The sequence below is a fragment of the Mesoplodon mirus genome (assembly GCF_964341445.2).
Source record: "Mesoplodon mirus genome assembly, chromosome: 7".
Lineage (NCBI taxonomy): Eukaryota > Metazoa > Chordata > Mammalia > Artiodactyla > Ziphiidae > Mesoplodon > Mesoplodon mirus.
The window spans coordinates 138,703,292-138,720,343 of record NC_138983.1 but is presented as its reverse complement, the minus strand read 5'-3'; the positions used below and the strand labels follow the sequence as shown (position 1 = coordinate 138,720,343).

Below are 17,052 nucleotides of genomic sequence, written 5' to 3'. Positions count from 1 at the left end.
GCCCTGCCCAGTGCCCCACACCCTCCTCCTAGGCCCTAATGGCCGGAGGTCTCTCTCACCCATCTCACCTACCAAAACCCAGCTCCAGATCAACGTATTTGGAAAAGGTCAAAATAAGCCAATATTAGCCTCAACTAACAAGTGGAAGGTAGGGGGTATGGACCCACCAGAGCAGCCCTTCCCACGATCACATGACTACTTCCTACCAGACACTGTCCTAATCCCTCCAGCCCTTTATCCTGAAAACTCCACATTATTACCCCTATTTTCAAGGAGAAAACTGTAAGTGCTTTGTCTGAGATCACATAGCTGGCAAGCCACAGAGTCAGGATTTAAGCCCAAATTGGCCTGAAGCCAAAGTCCCAAGCGTTGGTTGCACTTTTACAGTGGTCAGAGACTTTACCCCAAAGGGTTTAGGGCTGCAAAGACAAAGCATCGAGGCCAAGGCAGGGCAGATGCATAGAAGTAATCATGGGACCACACCAGTTCGCTAGACAGCAGCAATCCACTGCTTCTTCTGTATTAAAGCACAAAGAAGCATTTGCATAATCAGATGAGTGGCCTTAGCATACAGAAAGCCTATGGGAGAGATCCAACCCAGATTGTTTTTTTCCCCTCATTTCCAGTAGGATCAGGGTTACCTTGAAGATGCTATTAAAGAATCAGTTCATCGCTGATGGCCTTTGTCTTACATTCCTCCAACCTGGAGTATGGTACACGGGCGTAAGCCACTCTCTCCCAGCTTTGAACAAAGCCCAAGAGACTTCCTGTAGGCCCCTCGTTTCCTGTAGGCCCAACTGCCAAATATCAAATGTGTCCAGGATCCATAGGAGGAAAGCAAGGCTAGTTTCATCTCTATCCTAGTAGATTAGGTAAACTCTTTGGCCAGAATAGCTCAGCCCTTTCTCATACACTGATTGGCCAAAGGCACTCTGACAATAAGTAAATGTCATCTGATGCTTAAAGCAGGGCTTCTAATACCTGCCAAGGAATAAAATTTCATGAAAATGCGTAGAAAATGAGGCTACAAAAAAGGAAACTTTAGGGTCTAGGAATGTTTGGTGCCCTCTTGCTGTCTCAGGAGATGGCATGCTGAGGTGCAGAAAGCAGGAGTGGTGATGGTTTTGTACCACTGGAAAAGGCCATCTGGCTGCTCCCCAGCTGTCCCTTCTGGGACCAGATGCAGAGTTTCCAGCCATTCAGTAACTCAGGGTACTAAAGGAGAAGAGCTCAGAGGTCATCCATCCCAGCCTCCTCTCACTGCAGGTGGGAGAACCAAGGCCAGAGAGGAGCTGGCACTCAGCTAGGAAGCAGCAGAGTCACATGGAGAAATTGGGTCTCCAGATCCCCAGGCCATTATTCCATGATGCCGTGGCCTCTGGTAAACATGCACAAAGGATTGTTTTTCACAGAGAGGAAGTAAGAGTTGTGATAATCAAGGGCACCAACCCTGTAGACAGAGTGACTCAGTGCTAATCCAGCTCTGGGTGTATTGTCTTACGTGGCCATAGGCAGGGTACGTACCTGCTCTGCTTCTCAATCCCCATCTATAAAGTAGGAATGCCGTGCTCACTTCGGCAGTACATATACTAAAATTGGAGCAACACAGAGAAGATTAGCATGGCCCCTGCGCAAGGATGACACGCAAATTCGTGAAGCGTTCCGTATTTTTAAGAGATATGGGAACATATGTATACGTATAACTGAGTCACTTGGTTATAAAGCAGAAACTAACACACCATGGTAAAGCAATGATACGCCAATAAAGACATAAAAAAAATGGAGATGTTGTGAAATGATAATCGTTGAGAAGCCTCAGCCAATTGGATAATGAAAAGTTTGGGAAATGTTGCTAAAAATTATCTGCTTTATATTAAGAGCCCTTTAAACAAGGAAAAAATAAAAAATAAAAATAAAATAGGAATGCCATAGGGTTTCATAAAGATAAAATGGATTAGATGTTCAGCATTTAGAGTCATGTTTGCCACATAGAAAGTACCATCTAAATATGCCTTATCTCAACCCCCACAAGCGGCTGAGCAGGCTCTGTGCCTACCGAGGCCCCTCAGAGTTCCACTCGTTGGAGAACTCAGCTGAAGCGAGCTGAGGCTGTAACACCCCTGCCTAAGCAGCATGAACGTCTTCCTGCCACTGCTACCTGCCCTCTTGATGATTCTTCCTCCTTTCCCTGCAGCTCGCACTGCTTTGTCTTCCTAATACTCCTCCTTTCCTGTTTATTTTAGCTACATTCAACCTTGTGCTGGTAGCATGACATCCCCAGAAATGCTAAGCCCACTGGTAGAACTTGGAATAAAGTGATTCCTAAACTAAAGGCCTCTGTCTATCTAGAATGGAGCCCATTCAATTGTTTCTTAAGTTGATATCAATATAATGAATTAGACAAAGACACACACACATGCATATATATACATACATATATATATATATATATATATATATATATATATAAAACTAGTGAACATATATCATATATACAATATATACTTTTTACTTTAAATATTCTTTACAAAAACATATGGGTGTTATACATCTGTGTTGCCCATTTCCTTTTAAACTCATTTAAAAATCTAAATCACTCATCTTTTGCAGAAGACAATATAGAGAATTACCTTGATCTTCAAACTGGGCCTTTTCGAACTCAGCACATTCCGTAGGCCAGTACAGTTCCTAGGATATATGCCTGGACTGATGGGGCCCCAGGGTCAGGCTACTTTCTATAAATATTTATGAAGCTGTCGTGGGGACCATAGCAATGGGCTAAGGGCTGGACTCGGCCCTTATCTGCAAATACTCTATAACAGTTGGGAACAGTTGGATGCCAGCTGCTGGAGTGAGAGAACCATCCATCCCCAGGCTGACAGCATCTCTGCCTGCCCAGCAAGCCCTGGATCCGTGCCATTACGATGACCAGCAAGCCACATGACATGGCTCCTGTCTGAGGAGACCCTGCACCACTGAGTCTTTTTTCAGTAGTAAAGTTATTTCCAACAAGCCAATTTACTAGTAAAGGAGGCGGTGAAGCCCTGTGTTTCTTGCCTGTCACTCCTTCCGTTTGTCACTGGCCCTACAGAGTTGCTTCTAATCCCTGGACTAACACTTAGTTTTGCTTTCCCCGGAATACTCTGCTCCCTGCTCGCTGGCTACTCTTGTCTTGCTTATGACCCTAAATTCTGATGCTGGTAAATAAAGGTGATGGAGGAGTACAGGGGCAGAGCTGGACCCTCAGCCTTCCACCCTGGGCCCTCGGAACAGGCAAGGCGATCCGAGTGCACATGGTTTGTCTTCTCAAGGATGCAGATGAAGGGAAAGGAATCGCACCTGTGATTCCGTGGTCTTATTTCACAGCGGAATGTGAGGGTTTCATGAGGGCTGTGTAAAAGGGCCAGAGAGAGGGAAGAAGAAAGACAGAGGCTGAGGGAGAGTCCTGCCAGGCAGGGGCGTAAGGTGGCTGTTGGGTCTGAGAACGGGGGTCATCTTTGTCACCTCTGGAGACGCATCGCTGACTGCTGGGATAAACCCAACCATAGTCTTTAAAACTCTGGGTGTACGTATTCATTCTTCCTCAGCGGCTTTGGGAGACGCCGTCCCAATATCCCAGTCACACCAGATGAAAAGTCAGCCACATCAACACCTAGACTCCTGTGTTTCACAAAATCTTCTCTTCCTCTCCTTCCTCCTCCCACCTCTTCCCTCCACTCTGACCCTCATCCCCCTCCTTCCCCTCCCACCCCTGTTCTGGACACGATTTCCAAGGAGAGAACACAGGTAGAGGCGCTGCTTACAAAGGTCCTGCCCTAACCTGTCAGCCTGCACGTGTAACCATTCCCTCCCTCTACCTCTTTTAGTTTTTAAACCCCAGTCTTTGAGAGCAGGCTGTAGGGTCCAGGCACCCCAGCGATAAGCCCCTTTGAGTTTCTCCCAGTGGGCACTTTCCACTTACGCAGACTTGGAAGGGTCACTGGTGGGTGGGAGCTGCTCACAGAGAAGCATGTCTATGCGGTGCTTGTCAGGGGATGAGGATGGTGCCCTCTGGGTGTGCGCTAATGGGTCTGTCTCTCTTTCTCCCACACAGGGCCTGGAGCTGTCATTGATGGTGTAAACTCGGCCTCTAGAGCACTGGCTTGCCTCTGGCTATCAGGGACCCTCTTTGCCCACTTCTTCATCAAGTTTTGATAAGAAACCATAGGTCTTCTGAGCAACGCCTGCTTCTCCATATCACAGACTTTACCTACACTGCGGAGAGCAAACCAGTTTGGGCTTCTTTTTGTTTGTTTCTGTTCTTCTTCTTGATTTGATTTTTTCTTTGTTTGGTTGGTCTGTTTATTTGATTTTTCTATCCAGTTTGAATGAGTGGGGTTGGGGGGGAGGGGTGTGCAGGGTTCTACCATGTGTAGGATAATCATTCATTGGTGTGTCCAAAAATGGAATCTGTTCCTCTACCTTGGCCCTTCCCTTTCCTCTGCCTTCCCAACACTGTCACCACCAACCCGACCCCCCCAGTAAACCATAAGCTCCATCTGGGCAGAAAATGTGCCTCGTGATAAACACCCTGAAGACACAACTTCACTTATAATGTAGTGCACAGCAAGAATTGTATCCAAGTTTCCTATTATCTGCGTCTTTTAAGCTTTGGACCATTTTCCTGACTAATGTACATATCACTCCTTCCATGTTTATTATTGTCTGATTACATGAGGGTTCACATCCTTTCTTTCTGGGAAGTTCTCTCTCTAAATATATATGAAACATTGCCATCTTTTTAGCCATTCTGCCCTATCTGCTTTCTCTACCAGCTATAGGGATTTGAAGTTTAAGGATATGCACACAACCCCAAACTAAATATTTAGAAGTCATGTGACCGAATAAAGGGGGAAGCATTTTGAGGATGGTACTTCTCTCAAAAAAATGTTGTCCAGTTCATAAACAATGATCCGTAGATGGGTGATTATTTAGGTTTTATCAAGCTCTCTATGAAAGTAATCATATGGTTATCCATCTACTCAACTGTCTGATTGATCGTTCCATCCAGTTATCTACCCACCCATCTTCTTCTCTAGCAATCTATTTACTTTATTTATCAATCTATCAATGTAATTATCTAACACATCTTTCTATGTCTTTCTATTTCTTTCCCCACTCTTCACTATCAATCCATCACCACATTAATCTCTAAGCATATTGTGTCTATTCCACTGGATTCATGTCTCCTCTACCTTCTGCAGATATTGGCATCTTCAAAATGACCTATCAGCTTCTCATGCGAAAGCCAATGATCTCACAGGCTAACAACATAGAAAGGCAATATGTCATGGACTGTCTGGAATGTGCTAGCCCATCTACCCAAAGTAGATTCTGGTAAGAGATGGACAAAAGTAGCAATCGAATGATCGGTCACTCACTCTTCCCAGCAGAGACTGTGTATTGAGAAACACCTTCTTGGGAAGCAGATAAGCCTTGGCAAAGCCTTGATGAGTATCGTATTTTTTTCTTTCTTACCGGAAGGACAAGGTGCCAAAATTCATGTTTCTCTCAGCCTTTCAAGAAAGTGCATGTCAGGAAGCTATGGGACTGTGCTTAATAGCAAGAAAGTGAGAGAAAAAACATACCTCTGTCTCTGCAGTGTGAAGAGAACAGTCCATCTGAGTGGGATGACTTCTGCTATTGTCTCCTCTCTGCTCCAGTTTTGGTTTCATCTGTTTGAAAACTATCCAGTAAAAAGCTGATGAAAGCCAATTACATGGCGGGTGTGTTGACAACTCTGGTATATGTTTCAGGAAGCTCTTCTGAGCTGAGGGCACTTGAGCAACTGACAATTTCCAAGCACTTGATTAACACAACACTGCAAACAGAAGGGGAAAGTGACACACAATTTCCTCGGATACAGGCTGCTTCTCCAGGAGCTTTGGGGAAGAATGCCCTCAGCTCTCCATGTTCAGAGCAGATCTTTCCAGAACACAAAGAAGAGCTGACCTGATCTTTCTGTATTGTCTCCTGGGACAAGAAGGACTCAGCCAGCAAGTGTGCCAGGGTTGCAAGAGAATGACATTGGAAACCTGCAGGGCTGTGCCCTTGTCCTGTGCTGCAGGGAGTGACCTGCTGAGGATGAGAAGGAACATCAACAGTGACTGTCTCACAGAACTGCTGGAGACCTGCTGGAAAACTCTTTCAGCTCCACAGTCTAAAACATGAGAAATACCAGCTCCACAGAGTTCCGTTCCTTCGATGCTTAATTGATCTTCTTCCTCTGAAATGTCGCCTCTTTGTTTTTGTCCGTTATAGCACATGAACATGACGTACACAGTGGAGAAACACACACACAGACGTAGGCTGTCTTGGCATACGAAAAGCTAGGCACTTCCGTAAGAGAGCTGGTGTGAATGAAATTAATATTACACTTTCCAGCTGTAAAGAGACATCTGCATTTCCCATGGAGTTTCCAGGAGCCAGACTGGGGGAAAGTAAATGATGTGCCAAAAGCAGTGTGTGGGTTTCAAATTCCAGGGACAGTCGAGAACAGGTGTGTAGTCAGAATTACAGGTCGGACATCAGTGTTTCAGACCTGTCACCACACGGGACTCCTGGAGCGGGGCTGGTGTCAGACACTGAAGGAGCGCTTAATGTGTCATTTGAATGTTCTGCTGGTAATACTCTTGTTCCTTTGGAGTAACATAAGTGTGGAGGCTGTGGAGACGGTACCGTCTTGGAGAACGCGGTGCTTGAAATGGACAAGCTGGGCATATTTCTCACTCCGGGACTTGATCTAGAGGAAGGTGCCCGTCCTCCTTCAGCCAGGAGGATCCAGAACCTTCCAAGCACAATGAGCCTGGGTCTCAGACTCACTGTGGAACTCCATGCAGCCTCTTCCACTGGATACTGGGAAGCATGTCTGGTAGTTACAGGTTCCAGCCCTGTTTCAGAGGGAAAAACTCCTACCATTAATCCTCAGCTGTCTGGGATAAAGAAAACCAACGAAAGAAGACCCAAGGAAATGGGGCAGTGGGAAAGAAAACCCTTCTGCACAACAGACGTACTCCAGCTTCTGGGTTGTTTGGGTTCCTTTGGTGGGGATGGCTCCATAGGACGGGAGCTGTTACCCAGCATCTTGAAGCATATAGAGCAGCAAACGCTTACTAAAGACAATATCCATATTCACTTTACATATGGCAGGCGGATGGATAAGCCCTGCTGGAGAGATTTTTTTCGAGGTGCCAGTGATGGGGGCGGAGGTTAGGGTAGAGGAGGAAAAAATGAATTATGAAGTCTCTGAGGACGTGTGGCTCTTCATAGGTTTTGCACGTTGGAAGGAAACTGAATAAGGCTTATCAGGAAATCAGGTGAGAGGAACTCAGCTATGTAGGTACTCTGAAACCCTTCCCCTTCCAAGACCAAGTTAATATGTATTCTCACCAAAGTAATTCCAATGCCAGTGCTAGTGTTAAGGCCCTGGCCAAGCTTGCTTTTCAGTAGTTTAATGTCAAGTGCCTGATACAGTCTTCTGCAAGTTGAAGAAAATGCGTTTAGTTTTTCTCATTCTTGTTTTAACTGGGGGAGGGAGGCCATGCAGGCGAGTGGTGGTCAAAACATGCACCTATTTTATACAGAGAGATGACGTGTGGCTGTTCTGCTCTAGTTGTATTCAACTAAACAGAAGGGAAGTTCAGGCTGTGCATCACAGAGAGGCCTGGGGCTCTTTCCTCTGAAACCCACGCCTCACGCTAGACAATTCCCTTCACAGGTTGGTCAGTTAGTTCTCAAAACCTGGGTGGGAGGTGTCCTCTGGGACTCGGGACAAGTCCACAGCCAAGGATGAGTTCAAGGATGTGTCTCTGCATCGATCCAGCAACTTGCTTTCCACATGGAGGAGTTGATGATCTCTACTTATGCCAGGAAAAGTCACGTGAGAAGAGTAGAGAACCTTAAACTGGGCAGTCCGTCTCCAGGAGAGCTTGTCAACTGCAGTGCATCAGGAGTGGCTGTAGATTGGTGGGTACTTCCAGTGTCAAGGGAAGGTTTTCTTCTCTGTGGCTGTGTGTGGATGTTATTGGTAGGAGGGGAGGAATGGGGTGAGAGAAGGGGCCATGTCATCTTTTCTAATCTGACCCTGAGTCCTCACCAGAGAAAAACTGGCTTTGTCGTACCTGGAACCAGCCCCCCTTCCCCCCACCAAAAACCTCCACAGAATTAAAACAAAAAACAAAAAACAAAAAACAAAATTTAACCTCTGGAATTCGAGGAAGCAGCATAAAATGTTTCTAGTTGGCCAAACTCATTTTTTTTCTTTTTCTCCAAAAATGAGGATCGTTTCCTTTCGTTTTGCATGAGCCCTGTTCCTAGAAACTTATGCCCAATTGCCTCCCCGCCTACTCTTCAAAACTTCCTTGTTTATTTTAGTTTAAGACAAATAAGTTGGAGCAGTTTCAGTAAAACTTCACAGGTGTGTAACTAGGAAGGCAACATTTTCAAAAAATACCATATGATGAGAACTCCTAATCATCACTAACAGCCAACAATAAAGATGCCAGTCTCATTTCCCTCATTTCTTGAGAGAAGAGAAGTAAATGAAAGCAGGAAGAAATAGATATGCAATTAAAAGATGTGGCAAAAAGAGAGAGCGGAACCAGTGCAATTTAGCCTTCAGGTGCAGAGCATTGGCAGTCCAAGAGGATGCGGAGTGGACTCAATTAGACACGATTGTCATCCGCCTGAAAGTAGCCAGCGAAGCCTAATTTCCCATATTTTAAAAGACATTCCATTTTGTTTCTTTCAACAGTGCCCTTTTAAAGGCACAGGGTTGTTTTAGTTGTTCCATGACCCTGAGTGGGGAAGGAAAGATGGTGAACCCTCTACTCTTTTTCTGGGGGGGCCACATTCTACGCCATTGGCAGATTTATAATGATATCGATCATAGCAATGATAAGTAATAATAGCTGCCCTTGTGTTAATTAAAGGGAGCTTTTAAAATCATTCAGAACCTTTTGTGACATGTAAAGTGCAGTTGTGAGGAATGTGTGGGTGTACGAAAATGTATCTGTCAAGTTCAGAGTCCTCTAGATTAAAAAAAAATTATGACTTATCAATGGTGCCGTTATAGATGTGTCAGACCATGGGTGTGCCCATTTTCACAATTATCCTTAAAACAAATCTATGTTCAAATGCTTTAAAATTTTATCACATGATACAAGAGTATAACTTTGTCAGCCTTCTAGAGTTTTTTTTTTCTCCTATTTTCTTTCTTATTTTTTCCTTCAAAAATCAATGAAGACTTGATTTCTGTCAATAATTGTATTAAGGGTGAATATACTACCTGAATTTTGTGCATGTTACATTGTAGTTGTAACCTTTTCTAATTCAGGATGAATACGAGATGGTTGTGATTGTGCAGTGTATCAATAAAGTTCAAAGAAATTTGTAACTTTTGGGGGGCTGTTTATTAGGACACCTCACTGGGTATCCAGGAATGGAGAAAACTAGGCAGGCTATGCTTCTCCCGTGTGTGTGGTTTAGGCTTTGGGAAGCAGATGCAACCAGAAAACTGAGTAGCATTTCTCTCTCTCTCTCTCTCTCTCTCTCTCTCATGCATGTATGTACCCACATGCACAGAGAATACTATGAAGCCTAGGCAATTTCATATTACAATTGTATATCACATATCTATGCCACTTACAAATAATATAAAATACAATATTATAAAATGCAGCTGCAGCCTCAAAGTCTAAACTATTTATTGACCTAGGCTAAAATGAAATCACAAGAGAAGTTTCAGAAAAAGAATGACCAGATACTGCTAGGTGTGAGCGCTCCTTAAGAGTTCCTGCAGGTTGAGTCCACTCGATCAAGCACCGCTTTGACAGGAGTCAGTATGAGAAAATATGGTGACTATGATAACACATTTATTCTTAAAAGCACATGCCATTGGAGGAACTGTTCTCTGTCTTAGGTTTACTGTAGCATCTATAGGGTAATAGCATGAGAAAGAGATCTGGAGAACGAGCTCCTTTCCTCTGTCTTTCCTAAAACATCTTTCTCTTTTAGTAAAGCTCCCACCACTTGGTCACACATTCATCTTCTCTTCTGAAGGAACAGGTATTAACCTCTTTCTTGCAACCCAGATTCTCACCAACCATTTATACATCAACCAACCCTTCTGAGCTCTGCCGTTGACTACATGTGTGATCTTGGACTGGACATTTTACCTTGCTCATCTTTGTTTCCTCAGCTGCACCACTGGTGAATTTACTCCCCTCAGTGTGTTCTATCAAAATTCCCTGGACAGTTTTTGTTTCCCTTTCAACAACTGGATTCCTAAGACTGCCCCCAAATAAAGCTTACATCAGTGGCCGATGAGTATTTGGGCACGCAGTAGAAAGTGGGGGAAGATTCTTCAGTTGTACAACTTCTCTGGCCAAGACCCCAAGCTGGAGTTATGAGGCTTCTCAAGGCTTCCTAGACAGACAAGGGCTAATACTGGCCTTTCATGACTCTGTTTCCCCTACAGGGGATGGAACACAGATAACTTGATAGACTCGATCATGTTCCTTGTAAATTAAAATACAGAGGACATGGTGGGTACCAGTGATGGAGCGTTTCTAATTTCCTCAGACTCATTGTAAAATCATGACTTGTCGAGGAAATGAATTTCCAGTTCTAACGTCTTAATGCCTTTAGAGCTCCCCGTCACCCTCTCCTTTTTCTTCTTCCTTTTAATCATCCTCTCCCCATCCTCGCCTGACCCTCTCCTGCTCCTGTTCATACCACAGCATTTACCCATCCGTCTGCTTGCCTGCTTGCATAGACATTTATCGGTCTTTCACTTCATCTGGCCACTCAGCTCCATCAATCATCGATGTACCAATTTATTTCTCCATCAGCTAACCATTCACCTATTCACTCACATATTATTCCCCCATTTTTCTAACCCTTATTCCATCTATTCACTCATGCACCGCCCTAATATGACAGTTCCCCACCTATTTATTTAAACTGTCTAGCCATTCTTCACCTGTCAATCCATCCAGCAAGCATCCTCCAACCAGCCTTTAGCAGACATACCTATTTACCAACCCACTTGAAGTGGGTAATGAAAATCTTTGCTGTTACCTTTCCATTCTTCAAGGGAGGCTTTATCTAGTTATTCTTAAGCATGGCAGCTAAACGATAGGATGCATTTTCATTACCTTCGCCCACAATGCACCCTATTAAAAACATACACGTAGAGAAGGGCTTTAGGATATTTATTAAGGGCATACTTCCTCCTATCCGGATTATGACAGCAGGCAGAAGGTGGGGAACTGGGAGTGTGGTGGAAACACCCCGAGGAACAGATGTTAATGTATAATTTTCTAACACTAGGAAGGCAGTCAAGCCATGAACATGAGAATTGACTGAGGAAATAGACAGGAGAGACCTAAACTGGCAGCTGTTCCTTCTTTTCTGTTTGATTTTCTGTTAAATAAATGACCTATTTTGATGAAGACGAGGGGATGGGACTGATTGGTACCAAATCCTATGATCAGTTTTAAAAACCAGCACCCTCAAGCTACAGATGATGCTACCTTTCTTTAACATGTTCATCTGTCCATTAGGAAGTCTCTTTTTTTTCCTTAAATGTTTTTCCGTGTATTCATTTATTCATCCATGCATTGAATTTAGAGAGGAACTCCCTTAAGGATCTCACATCTAAGAAGTGAAAACAGCTGTATACAAAGACAACGTACAGGGTCATATTGCAGCTCTTAGGATAGAGATATGACAGGGGGCTGCAAATATTGGGAGATAATTAGGACGCTTCTTCCTTCTGCCCCTGTCCCAGGGATGCAGTAAGCTGATGGAGGCAGGGGATATTGTGAACAGGTAGATCACTACTCAGATAAATGGGGCACCAGGACCACAGCACATACCATCTAGAGAACGTCAAATCTGCTTGCAGTAGAAGGGTTTTTTTTGGCGGGGGATGTTGAGAGTCTTTCATTGGATCTCAAAACTCCGTAAACCTTTCTGATGAGGGTAAGAGGAAGCAGAGACTGGGGAGCACAGGCAGAGCTGAGAGTGGAAAGGTGAGTGGCAGAGAGTATGGTCTTGCTGAATGGTTTCCTCTAAACCGAGTTTGTTCAGATTATATATATATATATATATATATATATATATATATATATATATGTATATTTGATGTGAACCATTTTTAAAGTCTTTATTGAATTTGTTACAATATTGCTTCTGTTTTATGTTTTGGTTTTTTGGCCGTGAGGCATGTGGGATCTTAGCTCCCCGACCAGGGATTGAACCTGCACCCCCTGCCCTGGAAGGTGAAGTCTTAATCACTGGACTGCCACTTGCCTAAAACTCTGCAATTTAAGATGAAAGACATGGCTCATTTGCATTTAAGTGTTTAACAGCATCTCTTATTTCAAAATAAGAATATTTACAGTTCTTACCTGTCCATTATGTGCTTTGTCCTATAAGACATATTTCCTTCTATTTAGTTTAAGTTCTCTAACTCTTTTCTCTTCAGAGACATAGTGTGATACCCAGTCTCATCTTCATTAATAAGGTGCTAATAATACCCACCTCAGAAGACTGACCGTGAGAATTATTAGGTGTGAGTAGGTAAGGATGTTTAACATTGTACCTGTTACGTATTAGTTGCAAACTAAATGTTAGTCATTTTTTTTCTCCTATTCTTCCCTCAGACTTCCCTCCATGTCCTCACTTAACTGATCCTCTATATGGCAGAATCTCAACTGTGTTTGCTTCTTTCAAAAAAAATGAAAACAAAATATTTTATAAGTTATTTAAGTTTAAAAGGAAGAAAGGAATCTCTGAGTATTGGATGATTCAAGGACACAAGCTTGGAAAGTGAGAAGATTCTTGGTAGAACCCCCCAGGAATGTTGAAAAAATAGAGAGAGGAGAAATTCATTTCAACTTAATACACATGTATAGACAGCTAGTATGTGACAAGTAGTGAGGATAAAAATGTGAGAAGCAGAGTGACTGTCCAGGAAATCCCAGACCAGAGGAGGATTTAGAATTACATCACGACATGGTAGGTGGTGTCAAGGCCAGAGGAGCCCAGGAGAGGACACGTAGCCAGATCGCAGGGCTCAGTGCTCACCTCCAGAAGAGGAGATGCCTGGGCTGGGTCTTGCAGAGACAGAAGGAATTAGCTGGGAAAAGGGAGGGGAACAGCTAAGTAATGGTAGATGCTCACACTTGATGAACCCATCCGGGCATGAGAAGCATAGCAAGGTCAAGAACTTCCAAGTGCTGATCATCCCAAGATAGGTGAGGGCAGAGGCGGCATGGCAGGTAGAAGGGGTAAACAGGGACAAGCTCCTTAAATCTTGACAAGAAATGCTGAGATGTTGGGACTTGTCTTAAAAGAGATAGGGGAGTTGTAGAAGGATTTAATCATAAGAGTGGCTAGAGTGTATTTGTAATTTAGAAATATCACCACGGCAGGAGGGCAGATTAATGGGCATTGGTCAAAGTGGCAAAGGAGAAACTACCTTTAGAAGTAATTAAAATAATTCAGATGAGGAATGATAAGGCATAATAACCAAGCAAGTTGGGGTGAGTTTTAGGAGGTAAATCAAGTAAGAAAGACTAGATGCCTGGGGTGATGGAGAATGTGAAATAGGAGGAATATTCCAGGTTTCTCAGTTAGCCAACTGGGTAGGAGATGCTACCATTCTATGATTCTGAAAACTTAGGGGGAGGATGAGGTCCCACCCAATTTTTGATTTATTCATTTTTAAACATGCTTAGAACTTCCAGGTGGAGAGATTTAGCACCATCAGCATTTTCCTGAGTCATCTAATTATACCATCATCCTCGACAAGGGAGCCTGATTTCCTTCCTCGACCTCCCACTTTAATTCCATAGGAACTCTAGCTCCTTGGATCATTGCAATTCACTTATCACCCCCCATTTCCTCTGCATCTCAATTTTGTTTTACAAAGGTGTGGCCTTCATTGCTTGTCGTGATGAAGGGGTAGAGAGCAGCTCCCTGATTAGACAGTCAAGAGATACCAGAGGATTTAAGAGGGAAGGGGAGAACCCTGCACAGCTACCCCCGCTCCAGGACGGGATCTGGCACTTCTCGTGTCTAAGGCAAGGGGCCCAACCTCTATTCAGTGGGTGACGGGGGAATGACCGGGCACTGAGTATTCATCTGTTACATGTATTAGAGTAAGGCAAGTCCTCTTCGTCCTGTTATACCGCGTTGCTTGATGCTCATTTGCTCGTGAACAAATTTCAGGAAGGTTTGTAGGCTGCCAAACCTCCTCAGAGAGCTACTTCTAAGAGGAATACATTCCACTTGAATGACTCAAGAATATGGATGTACTTCTGGCTCTGTTAATTTTTTCCCCAATGATCCCAGAGAGAATCTCCTAAAACTAGGGAAGGCTGCATCTCAGCAGAAAGCATGGCGTCTGCCGCCTCTCCCAGCAACGTGGTTGTCCAGGTGGCCCTACAGGTGCATGTCAACACACAGCCACGTGAGTCTGAGCCCAGGTGTGTGTGCTGCTCTGAGATGAGGTAGCAGAATCTTCATGCCGGGGATTGAAGTCCTGATTCTGCCATAGGTGAGCTGTGTGCCTGTGAGCTGACAGCAGATTCTCTTACAACCTCGGTTTCCTCGACTGTAGGGTAGTCTCGGTGATTGCCATGGCGCTGGCCCGAGGTGGATGAGGGAAGATGCGGTGGGAGGGACGGGCAAGCTCCTGGCCTGGATGCCGGGCACAAGGAAGTGGCCACTCAGTGAGTTTCTTTTCTCTACCCTCTGCTCTGTCTTTTCCCTTTTCCAACCACCCCACTCCTACCCGACATGATGGTCCAGAAGACATCGTGGGAGGAATGGCTCTGCTTAAATGTCATATTCTCAGAGTGGTCCTCAGGGTCACAGGAAACAAAACGTGTAGAGCGCCTGGCAAAATATCCAGCCCCTAAGTGTGAAATGAAACCCTCCTTCTTCTCCCCTTTTCCCTTTCCCTCCATGCAGTCCTGGGCGAATCAGCAGACCGACTCCAACAGCACAGAGGATATCCCTGGATCCCCCGGTGCCTGGACCCCATGGGGTAGGGGATGCTTTCTGCGTTGTCTAAGAAGAAGGCAGCCTGGGTGCTACCCATGGAGCCTGCTTCCTTTTTCGCTCCTGGCCTCGTTCCCTGCAAGGCGGATTTGCAAGGACGGTTGCTGTGGTTACAAGACCAAATCACTGCAGTTTCTGTCTCTTCCTCCGTAAAGGTCTCGGGGGAAGTCAGCTTATTAGAGAACTAGCGGCTGCATGGTAGAGTCAGCTAGGACAGTAAAGGGACTCATCGGAGGCCCTCGGGTACAAAGACCCTGTTCTCTTGATGAAGCCAGAGTCTCTGTCTCAGTGCTGCGCGGGCAGCGTGGACAACCCTGTCTGTGATTCCTCCTGGCTCACATCTTCCACTCTGTGTGACGGTGCTCCGGTACCCGAGTTGATCTGTTTGTTTGAATGTGCCCACTTTGATGTCAATTCCTTGTGGAGTTACTGGCAGAATCTCCATTGTCCCTGCCCCGCTCTTCCCTGGACTGATCTCCTTCCTCTCAATTCTTACCTTAAGAAACTGGAAATTGCTGAGGAAGAGAGTAAGACACGAGGAGGCCCGTGCCTGGAGCGGGGAAGAATCCTGTCTCTTGAGAGTGACGTGCTTTCACAGTGATGTGCACAGGTGGATGTGACCCTGCCGCCAGCCCATCTCTTGCCCAGCAGCAGTGTGAAGACTTCGGACCGCAATGTGTGTACAGGGGAGGGGGCAGGTGGGGTGGGAGTAGCAGAGCAAGGGCCGAGTGCTGCTAACATTTATGTTTATTGAAATCACGTGTGGAGCTAGGGGCTCTCACGTGTACTAACTCATACACTATCCAAACTGCCTCACCCACGATGCGCTATCCCCCTGGAGCCCAGAGGCAGGTGGCTAGAGGTCCTCACGTGGCCAGAGGTCGGCAGGGTTGGAATCCACCTCCGTGGCGGGTCCCACTCTATGCTCTTCCCAATTCAGCACCCATGGCCCCCTGTTCTCAGGGCTCTGTTTACTCACCCAAGGGCAGTCACTTAAGTCTGTGTATGCCTACCTTCTTTGTGAGCTTCCAGAAGGCAAGGTGGGGTCTCCACCTCTGGAAAGAAAATGGCACTCTCCTGGCTCCAAAGGTTGGGTCTAGAAGATGCCTGTGCTCTGCAGGCTGGCCCCTTCTGCTTTGCCATCGAGAAACAAGCCCCTGGTAGGGCTGGCTTACATGTGTCTGACACTAAAACGGGCACAAGTCTGAGAGCTTTGGAGAAACAACACACAGGAGGGAACTTTGATCCTACAAAGAACTAAAGAGAGGAAAGAATTTAATTCCGGGCCTCAGTACACAATAGACGATCATATAATAGGAGGGAATAGATTTTCTCTGTTTCCTAGTTTGGATAAAACAAGAGAGATCACCAAAAATCACAGCCTAGGAAGACAGACTGTGGACAATGGAAATTCAGACTCTGTTCGGTCCAACATGAGTCTATTCGGGCAGCTGGGAACAACTGACTTTACATAAATGGCAACAATGTCTACGTCTGTGTGAAAATTTCTCTCTTCCTCCGTTGACTTCTCTGTCATGTGTTCTCTCTCACCCTGTACTACCCCTGGCTCACTGTTTGTGTGCTTGCTGTTTCCCAAACACCTACAACAGTGTCTGGATAACTATTGGATAGTTAGTAACTATTGGATAAGTGAATCCATGGCTTTTGAGCTGAGAAGCATGATCAAAACGGCCCTTGAGCAGAGGCCTTGCAGAGATGCAGTGGGCAGAGTGAAAGGGGGGAGTCAACGCCAGTAGGGTGGGAAGGGGGAGGCAGGGGGCTCTGTGTGGTCCATGTCTGTGGTCCCCAGTGTTGATGTAGGCAGTCGTGGCTTGGAAAGGATCACCCAGAAATGAAAGATGTTGAGATTTGCCATAGGACTTTCCTACTCACTTCTTTGTCTACAAGGGAATGGATCTGGATAGAACAGGTTGTCTGTTT

The 17,052-nt window shown here is 45.2% G+C and overlaps 1 protein-coding gene across 2 annotated transcripts in view; it reads left to right on the top strand.

The window, feature by feature from the left end:
• The window catches only part of OPCML (opioid binding protein/cell adhesion molecule like), a gene marked incomplete at both ends in the record, with an annotated part of 1,094,036 nt that extends 1,089,842 nt beyond the window's left edge, over positions 1-4,194 (top strand). For both annotated transcript variants that reach the window (XM_082627771.1, XM_082627772.1), the window contains one exon: positions 4,094-4,194. In XM_082627771.1, coding sequence (XP_082483897.1) covers positions 4,094-4,194 — 101 coding nt within the window. The remainder of the gene's footprint in view (positions 1-4,093) is intronic.
• Between the last annotated feature and the right edge of the window lie 12,858 nt (positions 4,195-17,052).